This window comes from Sphaerodactylus townsendi, linkage group LG07 (assembly GCF_021028975.2).
Source record: "Sphaerodactylus townsendi isolate TG3544 linkage group LG07, MPM_Stown_v2.3, whole genome shotgun sequence".
NCBI lineage: Eukaryota > Metazoa > Chordata > Lepidosauria > Squamata > Sphaerodactylidae > Sphaerodactylus > Sphaerodactylus townsendi.
The window spans coordinates 14599725-14615989 of NC_059431.1; the positions used below are offsets into that span (position 1 = coordinate 14599725).

Consider the following 16265-nt stretch of genomic DNA (forward strand, 5'->3'; position numbering starts at 1 on the left):
GGCCATACAGCCCGGAAATCACACAGCACCCAACAATTTTATTTTTTTGTGCTGCTTCCAAATATTAATCCTGACATAACATACAATGCAGCCAGGTTCTGTGTAGCAGCTATTGAGATACGTTGCAGGATGGACTGTGTTACTAAGCAGGATTAATGATCTGCTAATTGTAGCCTTTTATTTGCCAATGTTATTGCTTCCTTATGCCTATCCCCTCATTTTTATTCTTTTTATAATCCTTTAATAGTTTTGTTCCCTTTTAATACTTATGCATGTATCATAGGCTCATTCCGCACATGCAGAATAATGCACTTTCAAACTGCTTTCAGTGCTCTTTGAAGCTGTGCGGAATGCAAAAATCCACTTGCAAACAGTTGTGAAAATGGTTTGAAAATGCATTATTTTGTGTGTGTGGAAGGGGCCATAGTGTTTTATGTTTCCATATTTTTATGTTTCCAATTTCTTATTATTGTTGGGTTTTTAAGATATATACTTACAAGCTTAAAACAACTTTTACAGCCCACTTCAGGGGTGGCGGGGGGAAGCATCACAACTCTGTTTCCATAACCCAGTTCACTGCCCCCCCCACCCCCAGCAGGGTTGGGCTGTTGGCCACATTTTATTTACCTTATGCTGGTTATAATCTTAATAAACATTGATTGATTGATGGAACTCTGGTGGCTTTCAGGGGTGCTGAATGGATAGTCAGACCTCTCTCCAGCGTGGTGTAGTGGAGAGCCAACGTAGTGTAGTGGTTAAGAACAGCTGGATTCTAATCTGAAGAACCGGGTTTGATTCCCCACTCCTCCACCTGAGTGGCAAAAGCTTATCTGGTGAACCAGATGTGTTTCTGCACTCCTACATTCCTGCTGGGTGACCTTGGGCTAGTCACAGTTCTTCGGAACTATCTCAGCCCCACCTACCTCACAAGGTGTCTGTTGTGGGGAGAGGAAGGGAAAAGAGCTTGTAAGCCACCTTGAGAAAGGTGGGGTATAAATCCAAACTACTCCTCCTCCCCCTCCTTCTCTCCTCCTCCTCCTCCTCCTCCCCCCCCCCCCCCCCCCCCCCGTTGGTATTCATGCCTTTCTGTAATCCTGGTCAAATTAATTGTTCATTGGATGTCTTATGCTTTATGCCCACATTGTTTTGTTGTGTTCTTTATGTTCTCTGATCACCCTTAAATCGTAGTGAGGAAGACAAGCCACAAACGAGCCCCAGGGGTCAACTGGCTATCCTAACATGGTTGTTGTTTTTGTCATTCCCCTTCCAGGACCTTTGCGGTTTTTATCCCAGACAGACTCTGTCACAGCTTTTGCGGGAGACACTGTTTTGTTGAAGTGTGAAGTTGTCGGAGAACCCATGCCCACGATCCACTGGCAGAGGAACCAAGAGGACCTGGTCTTGACTCCTGGGGACACCCGCGTGGCAATCCTGCCTTCTGGATCTTTACAAATTAGTAGAATTCATGCTGGGGACAGTGGGATCTATAGATGCCTTGCAAAGAATCCTGCCAGTGCCAGGACTGGAAACGAAGCAGAAGTCAGAGTTTTGGCAGGTAAGACCCTTCATATTATTCATCATGAGGTACTGGAGTGTCATGTGCTGGCTAGGTCTTGAATCATCCATTCAGTCACAAAGATCTGAGCTGGAAAACAAAGTTTACCTGTTCTACCGAGAGCCCAAGGTTGAACTGCCAGAGATTCTTCCATATGTACTGTCAAAGGCTTTCATGCCTGGAATCAACTGGGAGCAGCAGTGGCGTAGTGGTTAAGAGCAGGTGCATTCTAATCTGGAGGAACCGGGTTTGATTCCCAGCTCTGCTGCCTGAGCTGTGGAGGCTTATCTGGGGAATTCAGATTAGCCTGTACACTCCAACACACACCAGCTGGGTGACCTTGGGCTAGTCACAGTCCTTCTGAGCTCTCTCAGCCCCACCTACCTCATAAGATGTTAGTTGTGGGGGTGGGGGAAGGGAAAGGAGTTTGTAAGCCCCTTTGAGTCTCCTATAGGAGAGAAAGGGGGGATAAAAATCCAACTCTCCTTCTCCACCTCCTTCCTCCTCTCCTCCTTCCTCCTTCCTCCTTCCTCCTCCTCTTCCTCTTCTTCTTCTTCTTCTTCTTCTTCTTCTTCTTCTTCTTCTTCTTCTTCTTCTTCTTCTTCTTTCAGGCAAGCCTCTTTAAAAAACAAACTTCTGCCTCAGCAGTAAGAGAATGGCTGAGAGAGAGAGAGAGAGAGAGAGAGAGAGAGAGAGAGAGAGAGAGAGAATGTGGAGGGGAAGGGGGCAGAATATCAGCTCTATAGTATTTGGACTACAGAGTGTTATGAGATCTGTGCCTTTAAGAGGGTCAGAGTTAAGAGAATCAGGAAACAGAGGCCCATTGAGACTAGCTGAGGCAGAGGACTGGGTTTCCTCATGGTGTGTAAACAGAGAAATGTGAGGAGACCACACTTCACCTCCACTTCATGGCTAAAAGACCCAAGGTAGGTGTTCCATGAGTAATGGGCCATTGAGTGCAATTCACAGAAAACAAGATACTCATTAGTTTTATTTAGAACTGCCTTTGATTGATTTTACTTTTATTCTTGGTGGTGGTCCCTAATCGTAGTTTTTAATTCTGATTCTTTTATCATTGTTGTTTGTATTTTGTTTCTATAACATTATGTAATCTGCCTTGAATCCCACAAGGCAGAAAGGCAGCTGACAACGTCTTAAAATGAATGAATGAATGAATGAATGAATGAATGAATGATCGCCCTGTAGAGTGAGATACACACACATATCCTTTGAGCTGCTGCTTTATTTCTGCATACTTCTATGCTTTTGTTCCACCTATTTTTTTTCCTTGCTGGCATTCTCAGTACATTTGTTTCTTTGGGGGTTACATGCTATTTTTACTCCATATGTACATAACCAACACAAAAATAAGGTAGGGAAAAAGTGTCAATTTAAGGAGGGGGAAGTCTGCTGCCGCAGAAGGTGTTTTGTCTCCTGTTCCATCTGTGCGTGTTTGCACTGGTTCTTTGCCCACTGTAAGCATCCACCCTGCAGATAACACTGATTATCTGACAAGCTAGGCAGGGTTTAAATCTCTGTAACTTTACTCTCCTGGTGTGAAAAAAAATGTATTTTTTATGTAGTGGATAAGTTTCCCAAACTTGCTGCAGGTCTAAAAATTATTATTTGATGCTCCAGCTAGTGCGCTGTCAGTGGGCACAGAAATTATTCAGGCATATATTTTGCTGAATATGTGAATTGCGGCACATGCTGCAGCCTTTCCTACCATTTCAGCCTGCAGACAGCTTTGGAATTTAGAAGAAGAGTTTGGATTTATATCCCCCCTTTCTCCCCTGCAGGAGACTCAAATGGGCTTACAATCGCCTTGCCCTTCCCCCCTCACAACAAACACCCTGTGAGGCAGGTGGGGCTGAGAGAGCTCCGAGAAGCTGTGACTAGCCCAAGGTCACCCAGCTGGCGTGTGTGGGAGTCCACAGGCTAATCTGAATTCCCCAGATAAGCCTCCACAGCTCAGGCGGCAGAGCTGGGAATCAAACCCGGTTCCTCCAGATTAGATACACGAGCTCTTAACCTCCTACGCCACTGCTGCTCCTTTAGACACAGATTGGTGGGTGCAACCATAAAATGTCCCCAAGGTTACCTAGCAGTTGTCCATAGCAGAGTTGGGACATCGGCCTGGTTTTCCCAGGTCCTTGTCCAACACTTTGAACATGACATCAGGCTGGCTTTCTTTTTGCAGATAAGTCTTATGCAGGAAGATAGAAATACATGTGGAAATAAAGGGAAAGTTTTATTGTAGGATCTGCACTGCAGGGTTCATGAGTTTGGTGTGGGAAGGGTGAAGTCACTCACCAATGCCCCATGCCATCGCTCAAGACTTAACTGCACTTTGGTTCTGCATGAACAAGCTGAACCGTGACAGAGCAGAAAGTCCCTGTGTAGACATGCCCTCCGTCATCGTGATCTGTCAGGGTGACTATAAAGATGAACGAGATACAAACTGTTCAGCTCATTACACACTAAACGTACTGCAGAAATTATTCGTAATGGTAACAATATTCCCTCAGAAAATGAAGCTGAGGCGTGTGTATTCTGCAGTTAACCAAAATGAAAACGGAACATCTTAAATTAGCTGTTGTGGGGTTTCCGGGCTATGCGCCTGTGATCTGGTCGTCTTTGCTGGTATCCGTGGCTAGTATGTTCAGAGATTGCCTCTGAAGTTGCCAGCTGTAGATGTGGGCGAAATGTTACCAGCAAAAACTATCAGAACTCAGCCACACAGCCTGGAAAACTCACAATAGCCAGTTGATTCTGGCTGTGAAAGCCTTCAACAATACATTAAATATCGTAAAATGTCCTCCATGTTGAAAAGGCCAGGATGTTGAATAGACAGTAGGCTAGATGCATCTTTTTGAGCAGAGAGAGAACAGACATACATTACTTCTATTATCTTGGTACACACTAGAGGACCAGAAGGATCCATCCTGTTAGAAATTGAGGGAGAGTGGAAGGATTTGGAAATCCCACCCCACATTACCAAAATGTCCCTTCCAATAATGTCTACACCCTTGGGTTGCTTCCCCTCCCAACTGATGCTCAGCTGATATCAACATTTTGTCTCTGCTGGTGCATTTTTGTTTTGTCCTTAAAAGCCATCTCTATAGGCATTCTTTCTGGTCAGTTTGCAAACCATATTATTTTACATGCCTGGGGTTTTCCTTTACCTGATACAAACCGGAATAAGGGAAATCTTGCGGGGCGGAACTGAGTTAGACCCGGAAGCCATGCGGAAATCGTGACTGAACCGGGATGTTTCACCTCCTTATCCCAGGATATATGGTCCGTGTGGAAACGCCACTGTCTGTTAGCCACAGTGACTAAAAGGAACCTCCATATTTAGAGAGAGAAAACCTTTGAATGCCAGTGCATTGGATGATATTTGTCTCTGTGGTCCTCTGTGTTTTTCCATCGTAGTGGGTTGTCTTCTGTGTGAAGCTGGATACTGGACTGGAGAGATCACTGGTATGATCCAGAGGGGCTTTTGTATCCTTGTGACAAAACCATGCGTTATTGGGGTTTTTTCACTGGATGTTCTGAGATATGCTTTTAAGAAAGTTGCAAGGGATGGAAATAGGTTGGACCATGGAGTTGGGGCAAGGGGTTAGGCCTTCCCTCCGTTTTTCTCCAGCAGAACACCTCCCACAGCTAGCTGCTAATACAGTCATATACAACTTTCCCCATTATAATGAGGAAGCAGTGTGGCATTAGGGTTGGAGACTAGTTTCTTGGAGACCCAAGTTCTAATGCAGCTCGTTGAGTGACCTTGGCCAAGTCACACACAGGCCCTTTCCGCAGAAATCACCAAAATGTTTTAAAAACATTTTCAATCCCCCCCTTTATTCTGATGTATGTCTGTACTCACCCCCATGATCCATCATGTGATTTTTACCATTACATTTTTTTAGCTTATTCTCAAATGGACACTTCATTATTCACAGCCTCGTGCTGTGATTCTCTGTGCCTTGTATACTTGATGCATCAAAGATCCCCCCCCCCCCAAAAAAAATGTAAAGAAAAAAAACCTTCAAAGATATTGTCTAATAAACAGGGGAGGGGCAAAGAGGACTGAGCTCAGAAAATTGTGCCAGGCAGAATGTTTGAGGATGGCAGAGAGGCATGGAAAACCTCTTAAAGAGATCAGACAGCAAGTGAAGCCGTTTTGAAATCAAGGGACGAGTGACATCGGCAACATTGCGATTTCACTTCTGAAGGAAAACCAAAAGTGACAAAGGGTAACTCTAGGAAATGGCAGAAACTCTATGTCTTTACCATAGAGTTGCCAGTGATTCACATCACTTTTGTGTTTTCTTTAGAAGCGACTTCACTATGTAGCCACCATTGCTGTTGTTGTCTATTTAAATTATCTCAGCAAGCAGCAGTGTTCAAATGGGGTTGCCCCAGTGGTGGGATCCAAAATTTTTAGTAACAGGTTCCCATGGTGGTGGGATTCAAACAGTGGCGTAGCGCCAATGGGGCTGGGCAGGGCACGACGGGGGCGTGGCTGGGCATTCCGGGGGCGGGGTATTAATAATTTCTCTGTTACTGTAAAAAAACAGTTCCTAATTTCCAGCTGGTATCTTTCTGTCCATAATTTAAACTCATTATAGCAAGTCCTATCGTCTGCTGCCAACAGAAACAACTACTTCTCCTCTAATTGACTGCCTGTCAAATACTTAATACTTTCAAATACTTAATTTTGTTGCTAGAAATCAAAAGAAGGATACTTTCCTTAAACAAGGAACTTTACCATATTTCTAAAACATGTTTTTAAAACAGCCCAACAGGGAGAATTATCCCGTTTTCTACCTTCGCTAACCAGCCACATAGGAAACAACAGGACTTTATGATTTTTGGACCTAATGGAATTTCTAATGGAAAAGCGGACCCAATTAGTAACCCCCTCTCGGCACACACAAATAATTAGTAACCTACTCTCGGGAACTGGTGAGAACCTGCTGGATCCCACCTCTGGGTTGCCCTAAGCAGTTTCTCCGTCTCCCGGGATGATTGTGAGAAAAAACAAAGAGAGGGATGGAAGAAGGAGAAAATGCAAGCATTCATAAATGGAATCAACAGGCTGTTGTGGGTTTGTGTGAGCTGTGGTCTGGAAGCTTTTGCTTCTAATGTTCCACCTACATCTATAGCGGAAATCTTCAGAGGGGTGTCACTGTAAGATTTTCTCTCTCTCTAAACACATCTGAAGATGGGAGCCATAGATGTGGGTGAAACATTAGGAACAAAAACTACCAGACCACAGCCACACAGCCCAGAAAACCCCCAACAGCCAGGAAATGCAAGCCTCCTGTTGAAATGCTTGATACTAGAGAGGTGTTACTCTCCAGTTCTTTGCAAGCAGCAGAATCCTTCGATATCAGAAAGGAGCAAATAAGCATGGGGTCGTTTCACACCGTTAAAATTTTTGCTTTGTTTTGTGTTAAGCGTTTCATCGCTGAGGAACTTCTTTTGCTTAAAATATGCTTCCACTGTAACCTTGACCAAACAATCTGGACAGACACTTTGATACTGGTGAAAAATAAAAGAGGGTCACTTCAGCCAATGTACTGCTTTGATTTCCAGAAAAAGAATATTACCCAACCTCCCCCGCCCCCCCACACCCCCCCAAATGAATATATATGTGCACATATATACACACAACCCACATAATCTTACAATTCAATCCTCCCCACGCAATTTTTGGCGCATGTGGCTAAAAAAACCTCCTGAATTTTTCTCCCCTACAGAGCGGCTTTAATGGATCAAATTAGGCTTTCTATTAAGGACAAACAAATGAATGGGAAACCACGCGGCTCTTTGTGTGAAACCATTAATTCTCTCTGCTTACAAATGATAACCTTGTGTGGTTTTTTCACGGCAGATTATGCCGATACTCAAGAGCTTTTCTTGGCTGCTTCTGGACGATTCCCTTTTGCCTCTTTTAGTCTTCACTTGAAACAAGTGCAGTGCAGATAGAATTCCCAGACAGTCAATGGGGCAAAGCGGAAGAAAGGCTTGTCAGCTGGTCTGGGCATATCCCCCCCCCCCTTAACCTTCTAGAGTCAGATTCAGATGGGTATCCATGCTGGTCTGAAGCAGAAGGAAAAAAGCGTGAGTCCGTGGTGTAGAAGTTAAGAGCAGGTGGATTCTAATCTGGAGAACCAGGTTTGATTCCCCACTCCTCCATCTGACTGCTGGACTCTAATCTGGGGGACCTGGTTTGTTTCCCTGCTCTTCTACTTGAAGCTGCTGAGTGACCTTGAGCCAGTCACAGTTCTCTCAGAACTCTCTCAGCCCCACCGACCTCTCAAGGTGTCTGTTGTGGGGAGAGGAAGGGAAAGGAGCTTATAAACCACCTTGAATCTCCTTACAGGAGAGAAAGGTGGGGTATAAATCCAAACTCGTCTTCTTTAAGACCAACCAAATGTCATTCTGGGTATAAGCTGTTGTATCCAACTTTGTTGGTCTTTAGGTCCCCCTAAACTTTTTTCTTCTTCTAGAGTCAGGTGGCTTTGGGATGGTTCAATTTCCTATATAAAGATCTTCTGGAGCAGGCAAACAATGGAAACCAAGCAGGGGCGTATTCCCCAGAAGAAGAAGAAGAGAAGAGTTTGGATTTATATCCCCCCTTTCTCTCCTGCAGGAGACTCAAAGGGGCTTACAATCTCCTTGCCCTTCCCCCCTCACAACAAACACCCTGTGAGGTAGGTGGGGCTAAGAGAGCTCTGAGAAGTTGTGAGTAGCCCAAGGTCACCCAGCTGGCGTGTGTGGGAGTGCACAGGCTAAACTGAATTCCCCAGATAAGCCTCCACAGCTCAGGCGGCAAAGCTGGGAATCAAACCCGGTTCCTCCAGATTAGATCTTAACCTCCTATGCCACTGCTGCTCCCAGGGGGACATATGGGGTCAAATGTCCCCAGGCTGCAGCCATGGAGTCACGTGGGGAGGGATTGACTCCCACACCCCTCCTCCTTTTCCCTGGGCCCATATACTGCCTTTAAAACTTGGTGCAAAAGGCCTGTTGTTTGGTTGTGGTGGGGGAGAGCAGCCGCCCATACGGGGGCGGGGGGTGGGCGGAAAACTCAGATTTTGCACCAGGCTACATTTTCCCTGGGCCTCTGAAACCAAGCAGCAATTTTGCATTCACAATTGTCATTCAGTCTGAAAAATAAAATGAGACACGGCAGGCTTTGCATTCAGAGAGCCTGCTGGCTGTTAAGTAAGGGCTGTGGTAAAAGAGGAGGAATTAAAACTTCACACTGCCTTAAGCACCACTTAAACCATCCTGTGCCTCAGCCAGCGTTGGGAGGCTGAGTTCCCATTCGGTAGAATTGCTTTGCCTTATAGGCGCAAAGACATTATCATTAGGCTAAATCAGTTCCCTGGGAGATGTCTCAGTCAAAGCAGCCTTCCAGGCTGAGTCTATTCGGAGGATGAAGTGATGCGTCTAGAATTGCCGAGCCCCGGGCTGCGGCTGGTGATCTCAGGGGATTCCAACTGATCTCCAGGTGGCAGAGATCAGTTCATCTAGAGCAGTGATGGCGAACCTTTTTGAGACCGAGTGCCCAAATTGCAACCCAAACCCCACTTATTTATCGCAAAGTGCCAACCCCACACTTTAGAACATAAGAATATAAGAACAAGCCAGCTGGATCAGACCAGAGTCCATCTAGTCCAGCTCTCTGCTACTCGCAGTGGCTCACCAGGTGCCTTTGGGAGCTCACATGCAGGATGTGAAAGCAATGGCCTTCTGCGGCTGTTGCTCCCGAGCACCTGGACTGTTAAGGCATTTGCAATCTCAGATCAAGGAGGATCAAGATTGGTAGCCATAGATCGACTTCTCCTCCATAAATCTGTCCAAGCCCCTTTTAAAGCTATCCAGGTTAGTGGCCATCACCACCTCCTGTGGCAGCATATTCCAAACACCAATCACACGTTGCATGAAGAAGTGTTTCCTTTTATTAGTTCTAAGTCTTCCCCCCAGCATTTTCAATGGATGCCCCCTGGTTCTAGTATTGTGAGAAAGAGAGAAAAAATTCTCTCTGTCAACATTTTCTACCCCATGCATAATTTCATAGACTTCAATCATATCCCCCCTCAGACGTCTCCTCTCCAAACTAAAGGATCCCAAACGCTGAAGCCTCTCCTCATAAGGAAGGTGCTCCAGTCCCTCAATCATCCTCGTTGCCCTTCTCTGAACTTTTTCTATCTCTTCGATATCCTTTTTGAACCTGAATTTAACCTGAATGCTGAGGTTTTAGTTTAGAAAAAAACGGTTAGCTCCTTCTTCCTCTGCCACAACCCTTCGAGCAGGGGCCAGCCTGCTCTAGCATGCAGCAAGTCCCGCACGCACCACTCTGTGCCTCTCTAGCATCTCTGCCTCCTCTACCCCGCCCCCCCAGGCAGCAGCCACCCAAAGCACATGCACCAGGTCTGCCAGCCGAGTCCTCCCTGCTCACCACGGTGCGTGCACATTGTGCTCAGTGGCCCAGGCCAGCCTCAATGTGTGTGTGTGTGGGGGGGTCATTTTCCTCTCCCACATGACGAACTCTGTATGCGCATGCCCACAGAGAGGGCTCCGAGTGCCGCCTTTGGCACCCGTGCCATAGGTTCGCCATCACTGATCTAGAGAAAATGGCGGCTTTAGAAGATGGATCTATGGCATTGCACCCTCTGGATGAAATACCCAAGGGAAACAGAAGCTCAGCTCAGATGCGTTGAACATTCCCTGTAAACTGTGCGGCCATGCGGTTGCTCAGACACCATATTAGTGCTGTGCAGTTTGGCTTGCGGCCCAGCAGGGGGAGCCCTCACAGGCGTGGTAGGTAACTTCCACACATAGTTACAGAACTGTTAGAGTGACAATTGGATATGTCCCTAAGTTAAGGTGACCAGATGGTCACCTTTGTGAACCGGGACGGGAGTAGGCGGCTGCGCATGCGAAGGTCGTGCTCCTGCGGCCCCACGCGCGGGAGGCTGCCGCACTGCCTTGCGCCCCAGAAGGCAGTGCGGCAGCCTCCCAAAAATCGGGACAATGGAAATAACCCGCGGGATGCGGGACAAATTGTGTGAAGGCGGGACTGTCCCGCCAAAAGCGGGACGTCTGGTCAGCCTACCCTAAGTTTCCCCTTGGCTTCTGACTTCTCTGTCATCAAACAAACCAGTCATGTGCATGCCAACCTCTGTGCATTGAATACAGCTCTAATTTGCTTTCTGATTCCTGATCACAACCAGTTGCATGGGGGGTGGGGTGGTATTAGTAGTTATATGAACAAGCTCCCCAAAGTGTTCTTTTTTAAAATTTTCCTTTTGAAAGCCAGATACATAGACCCCTGACTCAGGTTGAATCTGTGACAAAAGATGGGGGTAGGGAGGGAGAGAAATTAAACCTTCTTTCAGCACTATTTAGTCAATCTAATCAATCTCACGGCCCTCCAGATGTTATGGACTACAGTTCCCATCATCCCCTGCCAGCATCATGGGAACTGTAGTCCATAACATCTGGAGGGCCGCAAGTTTGACACCTGTGAAATGTAACCCCATGCAGATGATATTTGTCCCATTGGGGAAAAAATGGTATTGTGTGTGTGTGTGTGTGTGTGTGTGTGTGTGTGTGTGTGTGTGTGTGTGTGTGTGTGTGTGAGTGAGAACCCTGATTCCCTGCAATCCTGGTCCACATCTACTTTGAAAAAGGTTTTGCAAAAGTTTGCAATCTCATTCATAGACCTCCCCGAGTCGATTGTCATTTGGCTCTCTGTGAAACGATCATAGCAGTTTCTGTGTTTAAAATTGTAACAACGCTTTATAGGATATTTAATCTCCCATTTCTGCCAATTGGAGAAGATCTGTAAGTCTCCATCTAGATCTGGCCGCTTGATTTTAAAAGCAAAAGGGAGCGTTGGCATTTTTTTTGTTACAGCAGAAACAATTTAATTGCCTATGATGTGCTTTACTTAACAGCTGAAAATGAAATCCCCCAACAGCTGCAGAATGCAAAACGGCAGGCTGGCTTCACCCATTGCCTGAAGCATTTGTGGCTTTACATGAATGTACACTCAAGGCACGGCCGTCCTAGCTCAAATCAGTGTGTGAAATTTAGCCTTATCACCAGGTTCTTGGCTGCTAAGATGAAATCCTGGGATGAGAGCAGAAGTCTTAAGTAGTTGGATTCCCTGTGATGTCCAGACTTTCAGGAGGGCTGCCAACTCCATGTTGGGAAATCCCCGGGGATTTGGGGGTAGAGACGGGGTGGGTGGGTTGGGGAGCAGAGAGGGCTCAGCAGTGTTTATTCTGTGGGTACACTCTGTGCAGACAGTAGGATACCACTCTGTGAAACTACCATTTTTTCCAGGGAAACTGAACTTTGTATTCTGGAGCAATGGAGTTTGTAAGAAGAAGAAGAAGAAGAAGAAGAAGAAGAAGAAGAAGAAGAAGAAGAAGAAGAAGAAGAAGAAGAAGAAGAAGAAGAAGAAGAAGAAGAAGAAGAAGAAGAAGAAGAAGAAGAAGAAGAGGAGGAGGAGGGAGGGGAAGAGTTTGGATTTATATCCCCCCTTTCTCTCCTGCAGGAGACTCAAAGGGGCTGACAATCTCCTTGCCCTTCCCCCCTCACAACAAACACCCTGTGAGGTAGGTGGGGCTGAGAGAGCTCCGAGAAACTGTGACTAGCCCAAGGTCACCCAGCTGGCGTGTGTGGGAGTGTCCAGGTTAATCTGAATTCCCCCGATAAGCCTCCACAGCTCAGGCGGCAGAGCTGGGAATCAAACCCGGTTCCTCCAGATTAGATACACAAGCTCTTAACCTCCTACTTCACTGCTGCTTTTATGCCACTGTAAGCCGCATTGAACTCCTTAAAGGCAGAGAAAAGCAGGGTATTAAAAACCAACTTTTCTTATTCCTTTAAGCCAGCGTGGGGTAGTGGTTAAGAGCACGTGTGCTCTAATCTGGAGAACAGGGTTTAATTCCCTGCTCTGCCGCTTGAGCTGTGGAGGCTTATCTGGTGAGCCAGATTAGTTAATGCACTCCAACGCATGCCAGCTGGGTGACTTTGGGCTAGTCACAGTTCTTCGGAGTTCTCTCAGCCCCACCCACCTCACAGGGTGTTTGTTATGAGGGGGGAAGGGAAAGGAGATTGTAAGCCCCTTTGAGACTCCTGACAGACGAGAGAGGGGGGACATAAATTCAAACTCTTCTTCTTCTTCAGCTAGTGGACTCTAATCTGGTGAGCCAGGTTTGTTTCTCCACTCCTCCACACGAAGGCCCTACTCACCTGCAATAGGGAATGATGATCTACAAATGTTTTGTTAAGGAAAAATTCTTTACAAGGCACATTTTTTTAAAAAAAAGGAAAAGGTGCCTCCCTGCAATTGGTAGGCAATGGCAGGCAGCTTCTCCCTGGCCACGGAGGATGGGGTGGAAGGGAGGGAAATAAAATACCTCCTACCTGGCCGTTTGCATGAAGGTCCCCCTAAAAAATGGGTTATATAGCGTCCTACACCACAGTGGTGTCGAGGGGGGAATGGCGCCCAGGGCAAAATGGCACCCTGCCTCCCCTCGTGGTGCCTCGCCCCCGTGCGGTGCCCTGCTCCCCATTCCCCCACGCCCCACATTTACCTTAGTTTTGCTGGCTGCAGAGAGCAGCTGGCTGAAAAAGCACCCGGTGGGAACTATACTTCCCAGGAGACCCTGCGAGCCCCAACTCCTGCAGAGGTCTCCTGGGAAGTGTAGCTCCCACTAGGCCAGGGGTCTTCAAACTATGGCCCTCCAGATGTTCATAGACTACAATTCTCATGAGCCCTACCACTTGGCCATGCTGGCAGGGGCTGATGGGAATTGTAGTCCATGAACATCTGGAGGGCCATAGTTTGAAGACCCCTGGCCTGGGCTATGTTTTCAGCAAGCTGCTTTCAATTTTCTGCCCCCCACATGACCCCAATGGTGCACGCCCGGGGCGCAGTACCCCCCTTTTCCCTGCCCCGTTTTAGCTACGCGACTGCTGCACCATGTTTCTTGGCTATGTGGAGTGGGCCCTAAATGGGTTGAGAAAGGTATCGATCTGTTTAGGACTGTGGGGAAAGGAAGTTTGCAGAGCTGTTTTGGCTTTGCTGAGAATTCTCTGGAGGAGCAGATAGCCAATTCGTCGGTAATTTTGCTTTTGGCAAAATTGTCTCAGATGGACTATTCAGAGTCATCCCTAAAACTGGCTAGCATACGGCTGTGACTGTGAATGGCAAGAACAGCACAGAGGCAGAGCAAATGAACACAGACGCAGCCACAATCCTTTGGCAGCGTGTCACCCCGGCATTACATTGCTCTAAGCGGAGTCACAAGAATAATAGAGTCATAAGAGCGAGAATGAATAGCTTTCAAGAAAGTGCTGACTTGCCCTCTGTGTGCACAGAACACGTTGGCTCCTGGCCAGGTGAGGGCTTTGTCTTCGTATTAAATAAATTTGTGCTTGCGTGATCAATCTGCCGAAGTGGCAGGGTGGCTTTCCTTTGCTTAAGATCCATGAAGCGCAGAGGTGGGCCAGGACAAGAGGCTTACGGCTGCTGTGTAATTTGCCTCTAAGCATATTTGAAGATTGAGATTGGAATTTGGAAGCCCCAAAATAAACGTAACTTCACAAGGTTGGATATGACTGTGGACCGAGGGATTGCCTGGAAGCAGAGCCGACAAATGTGAAAGTGTGGACTTAGGCGATAGAGACAGCCTGGCGTAATGGCTCAGAGCAGCAGACTCTGATCTGGTGAATTGGGTTTCATTACCCACTCCTCCAGCTGGGTGACCTCGGGCTAGTCACAGTTCTCTCAGAACTATCTCAGCCAGTGGTGGGATCCAAAAATTTTAGTAACAGGTTCCCATGGGGGTGGGATTCAAACTGGTGAAGCGTAAGCGCCAAAAAGGCCACATGGGGCGGAGGGCACGATGGGGCATGTGCCTGTGACATTGCCAGGCGGGGCATTCCCTAGGCGGGGCGCTGTGGCAAGGCTGCGCAGCCTCTAGCTATGGTCCCATGGCCGAGAAGCTTGAATGCACACATAGGCGCCCAGGGCTGCCACGCATGCCGGTGCACCTCCTGCTAGACTGCTTCAAGTTCTGCGTGCTACTGCTGAGAGGAGGGGCGTAACTAAGGCAAAAATCACGTGGCAAAATCACCAATTAATAACCCCCTCTCGGCACACGCAAATAATTAGTAACCTACTCTCGGGAACCTGTGAGAACCTGCTGGATCCCACCTCTGATCTCAGCCCTACCTATCTCACAAGGTGCCTGTTGTGGGGAGAAGAAGAGAAGGCAACAGGAAGCCGCTTGGAGACTCCTCAAAAGTAGAGAAAAGCAGGGAATAAAAATCAGTCCATCTTCTTCAATAAGAGGAACCTTAAAGTCTGTGGCCAAACTGGATGATCGTAGAACTGAACTAGTCATGCATGATTTGGAGGTTAACCCTAGGCGAACCTTTGTTTTGGAGCTCATTAGTAGCCCTGGCAATATTTCTATTTGGAGACCGTGGTGACTCTTATGCAGTTCACTGGTAAGAATTGTAGGTCGCCTCTGCTTGGTGCTCAAGAACAGAGGTGAAGGGCGGTTCTTACTAGATATGAACACATAACTTTTATTAGGTCTATCTCCTTTTGTACTTTTAAAAAGCGATCAGATTCTGCAACATCGTTACATGTTTTCTGATGGCTGTTGAAATGCTTTGAAGTATTACCCGTTGTACCATTTTTTATTCATGTGTCCTGCCTTGCTTCCCAGTTATCCGGGAGAAAGGGGGGGTTTATAAATGCTTTATTTATCGATCGATGGATCGATCGATCGATCGATCGATCGATTTGATTTGTTAATCGCCCCTCCCATCTCTGGCTCAGGGCGATGTACAATCAAAGTGCAATACATAACAACTGTTTCAACAAGAACCTCTGATTTAAAATGAAACAGTGCCCAAATAATAGGTAAAATAACCTACATAGTCCATAAAATCAAAATTTAAAAACCAGACTGCACGAAAAGCTGTAAAACAGAGCAGAGAAATAAACCCATGTAAACAAACAAATGGCCCCAGGGGAGACTGGTTGAGAAAGGTCAGCCTCAACGAAATGCCTGGCAGAACAGTTCCATTTTGCAGGCCCTGCGGAACTCTGTAAAGTCCTGCAAGTCCCTGATCTTCACAGGGAGACTGTTCCACCAGGAGGGGGCCAAGACCGAAAAGGCCCTGGCCTGCATTGAGGCCAAATGGACCTCCCATGGGCCAGGGGTAATTAGGAGTCCCTTGGCTCCTGATCTTAATGTCCGCTGGGGGTTATAACAGAAGAGGCAGTCACACAAATAAGTGTATAAATATTTGGGATCATTGGTGTATTAAGGCATTGTTCTCATTAGTTTCAATGGGAAACCTGTTCCTATCTGTAGTTTCCCCCTCACCAGTCCAATCTGGATCCTTCCCTTGAGGGTCCTCACCACCTCCCAAATATAAAGCAGGTATGAGAAAGGATTTTATTAAATGTGTCCTTTGCAGATATGATGAGGTTGCAGGCATAGGAACCAAGGAATCCACAGGTTTCAAGGAGAAGCTGAATCAATGATGATGGTTATGTTATGTTCAGTCTATTTCATGTTATCTGTGGCCTGCTCTGTCATCCCTTCATGAAAGGAAGCTCTGAATATGGTCACTGCTCATGGTGGCCTCACCAAGGCAT

At 46.8% G+C, this 16265-nt stretch overlaps 1 protein-coding gene across 1 annotated transcript in view; it reads left to right on the plus strand.

The window, feature by feature from the left end:
* Nucleotides 1-16265, plus strand: part of LOC125436946 (netrin receptor DCC-like) — a 575357-nt gene that overhangs the window by 547302 nt on the left and 11790 nt on the right. The window contains exon 3 of the mRNA XM_048504330.1: nt 1271-1555. Within this exon, the coding sequence (XP_048360287.1) occupies nt 1271-1555 (285 nt within the window). The remainder of the gene's footprint in view (nt 1-1270; nt 1556-16265) is intronic.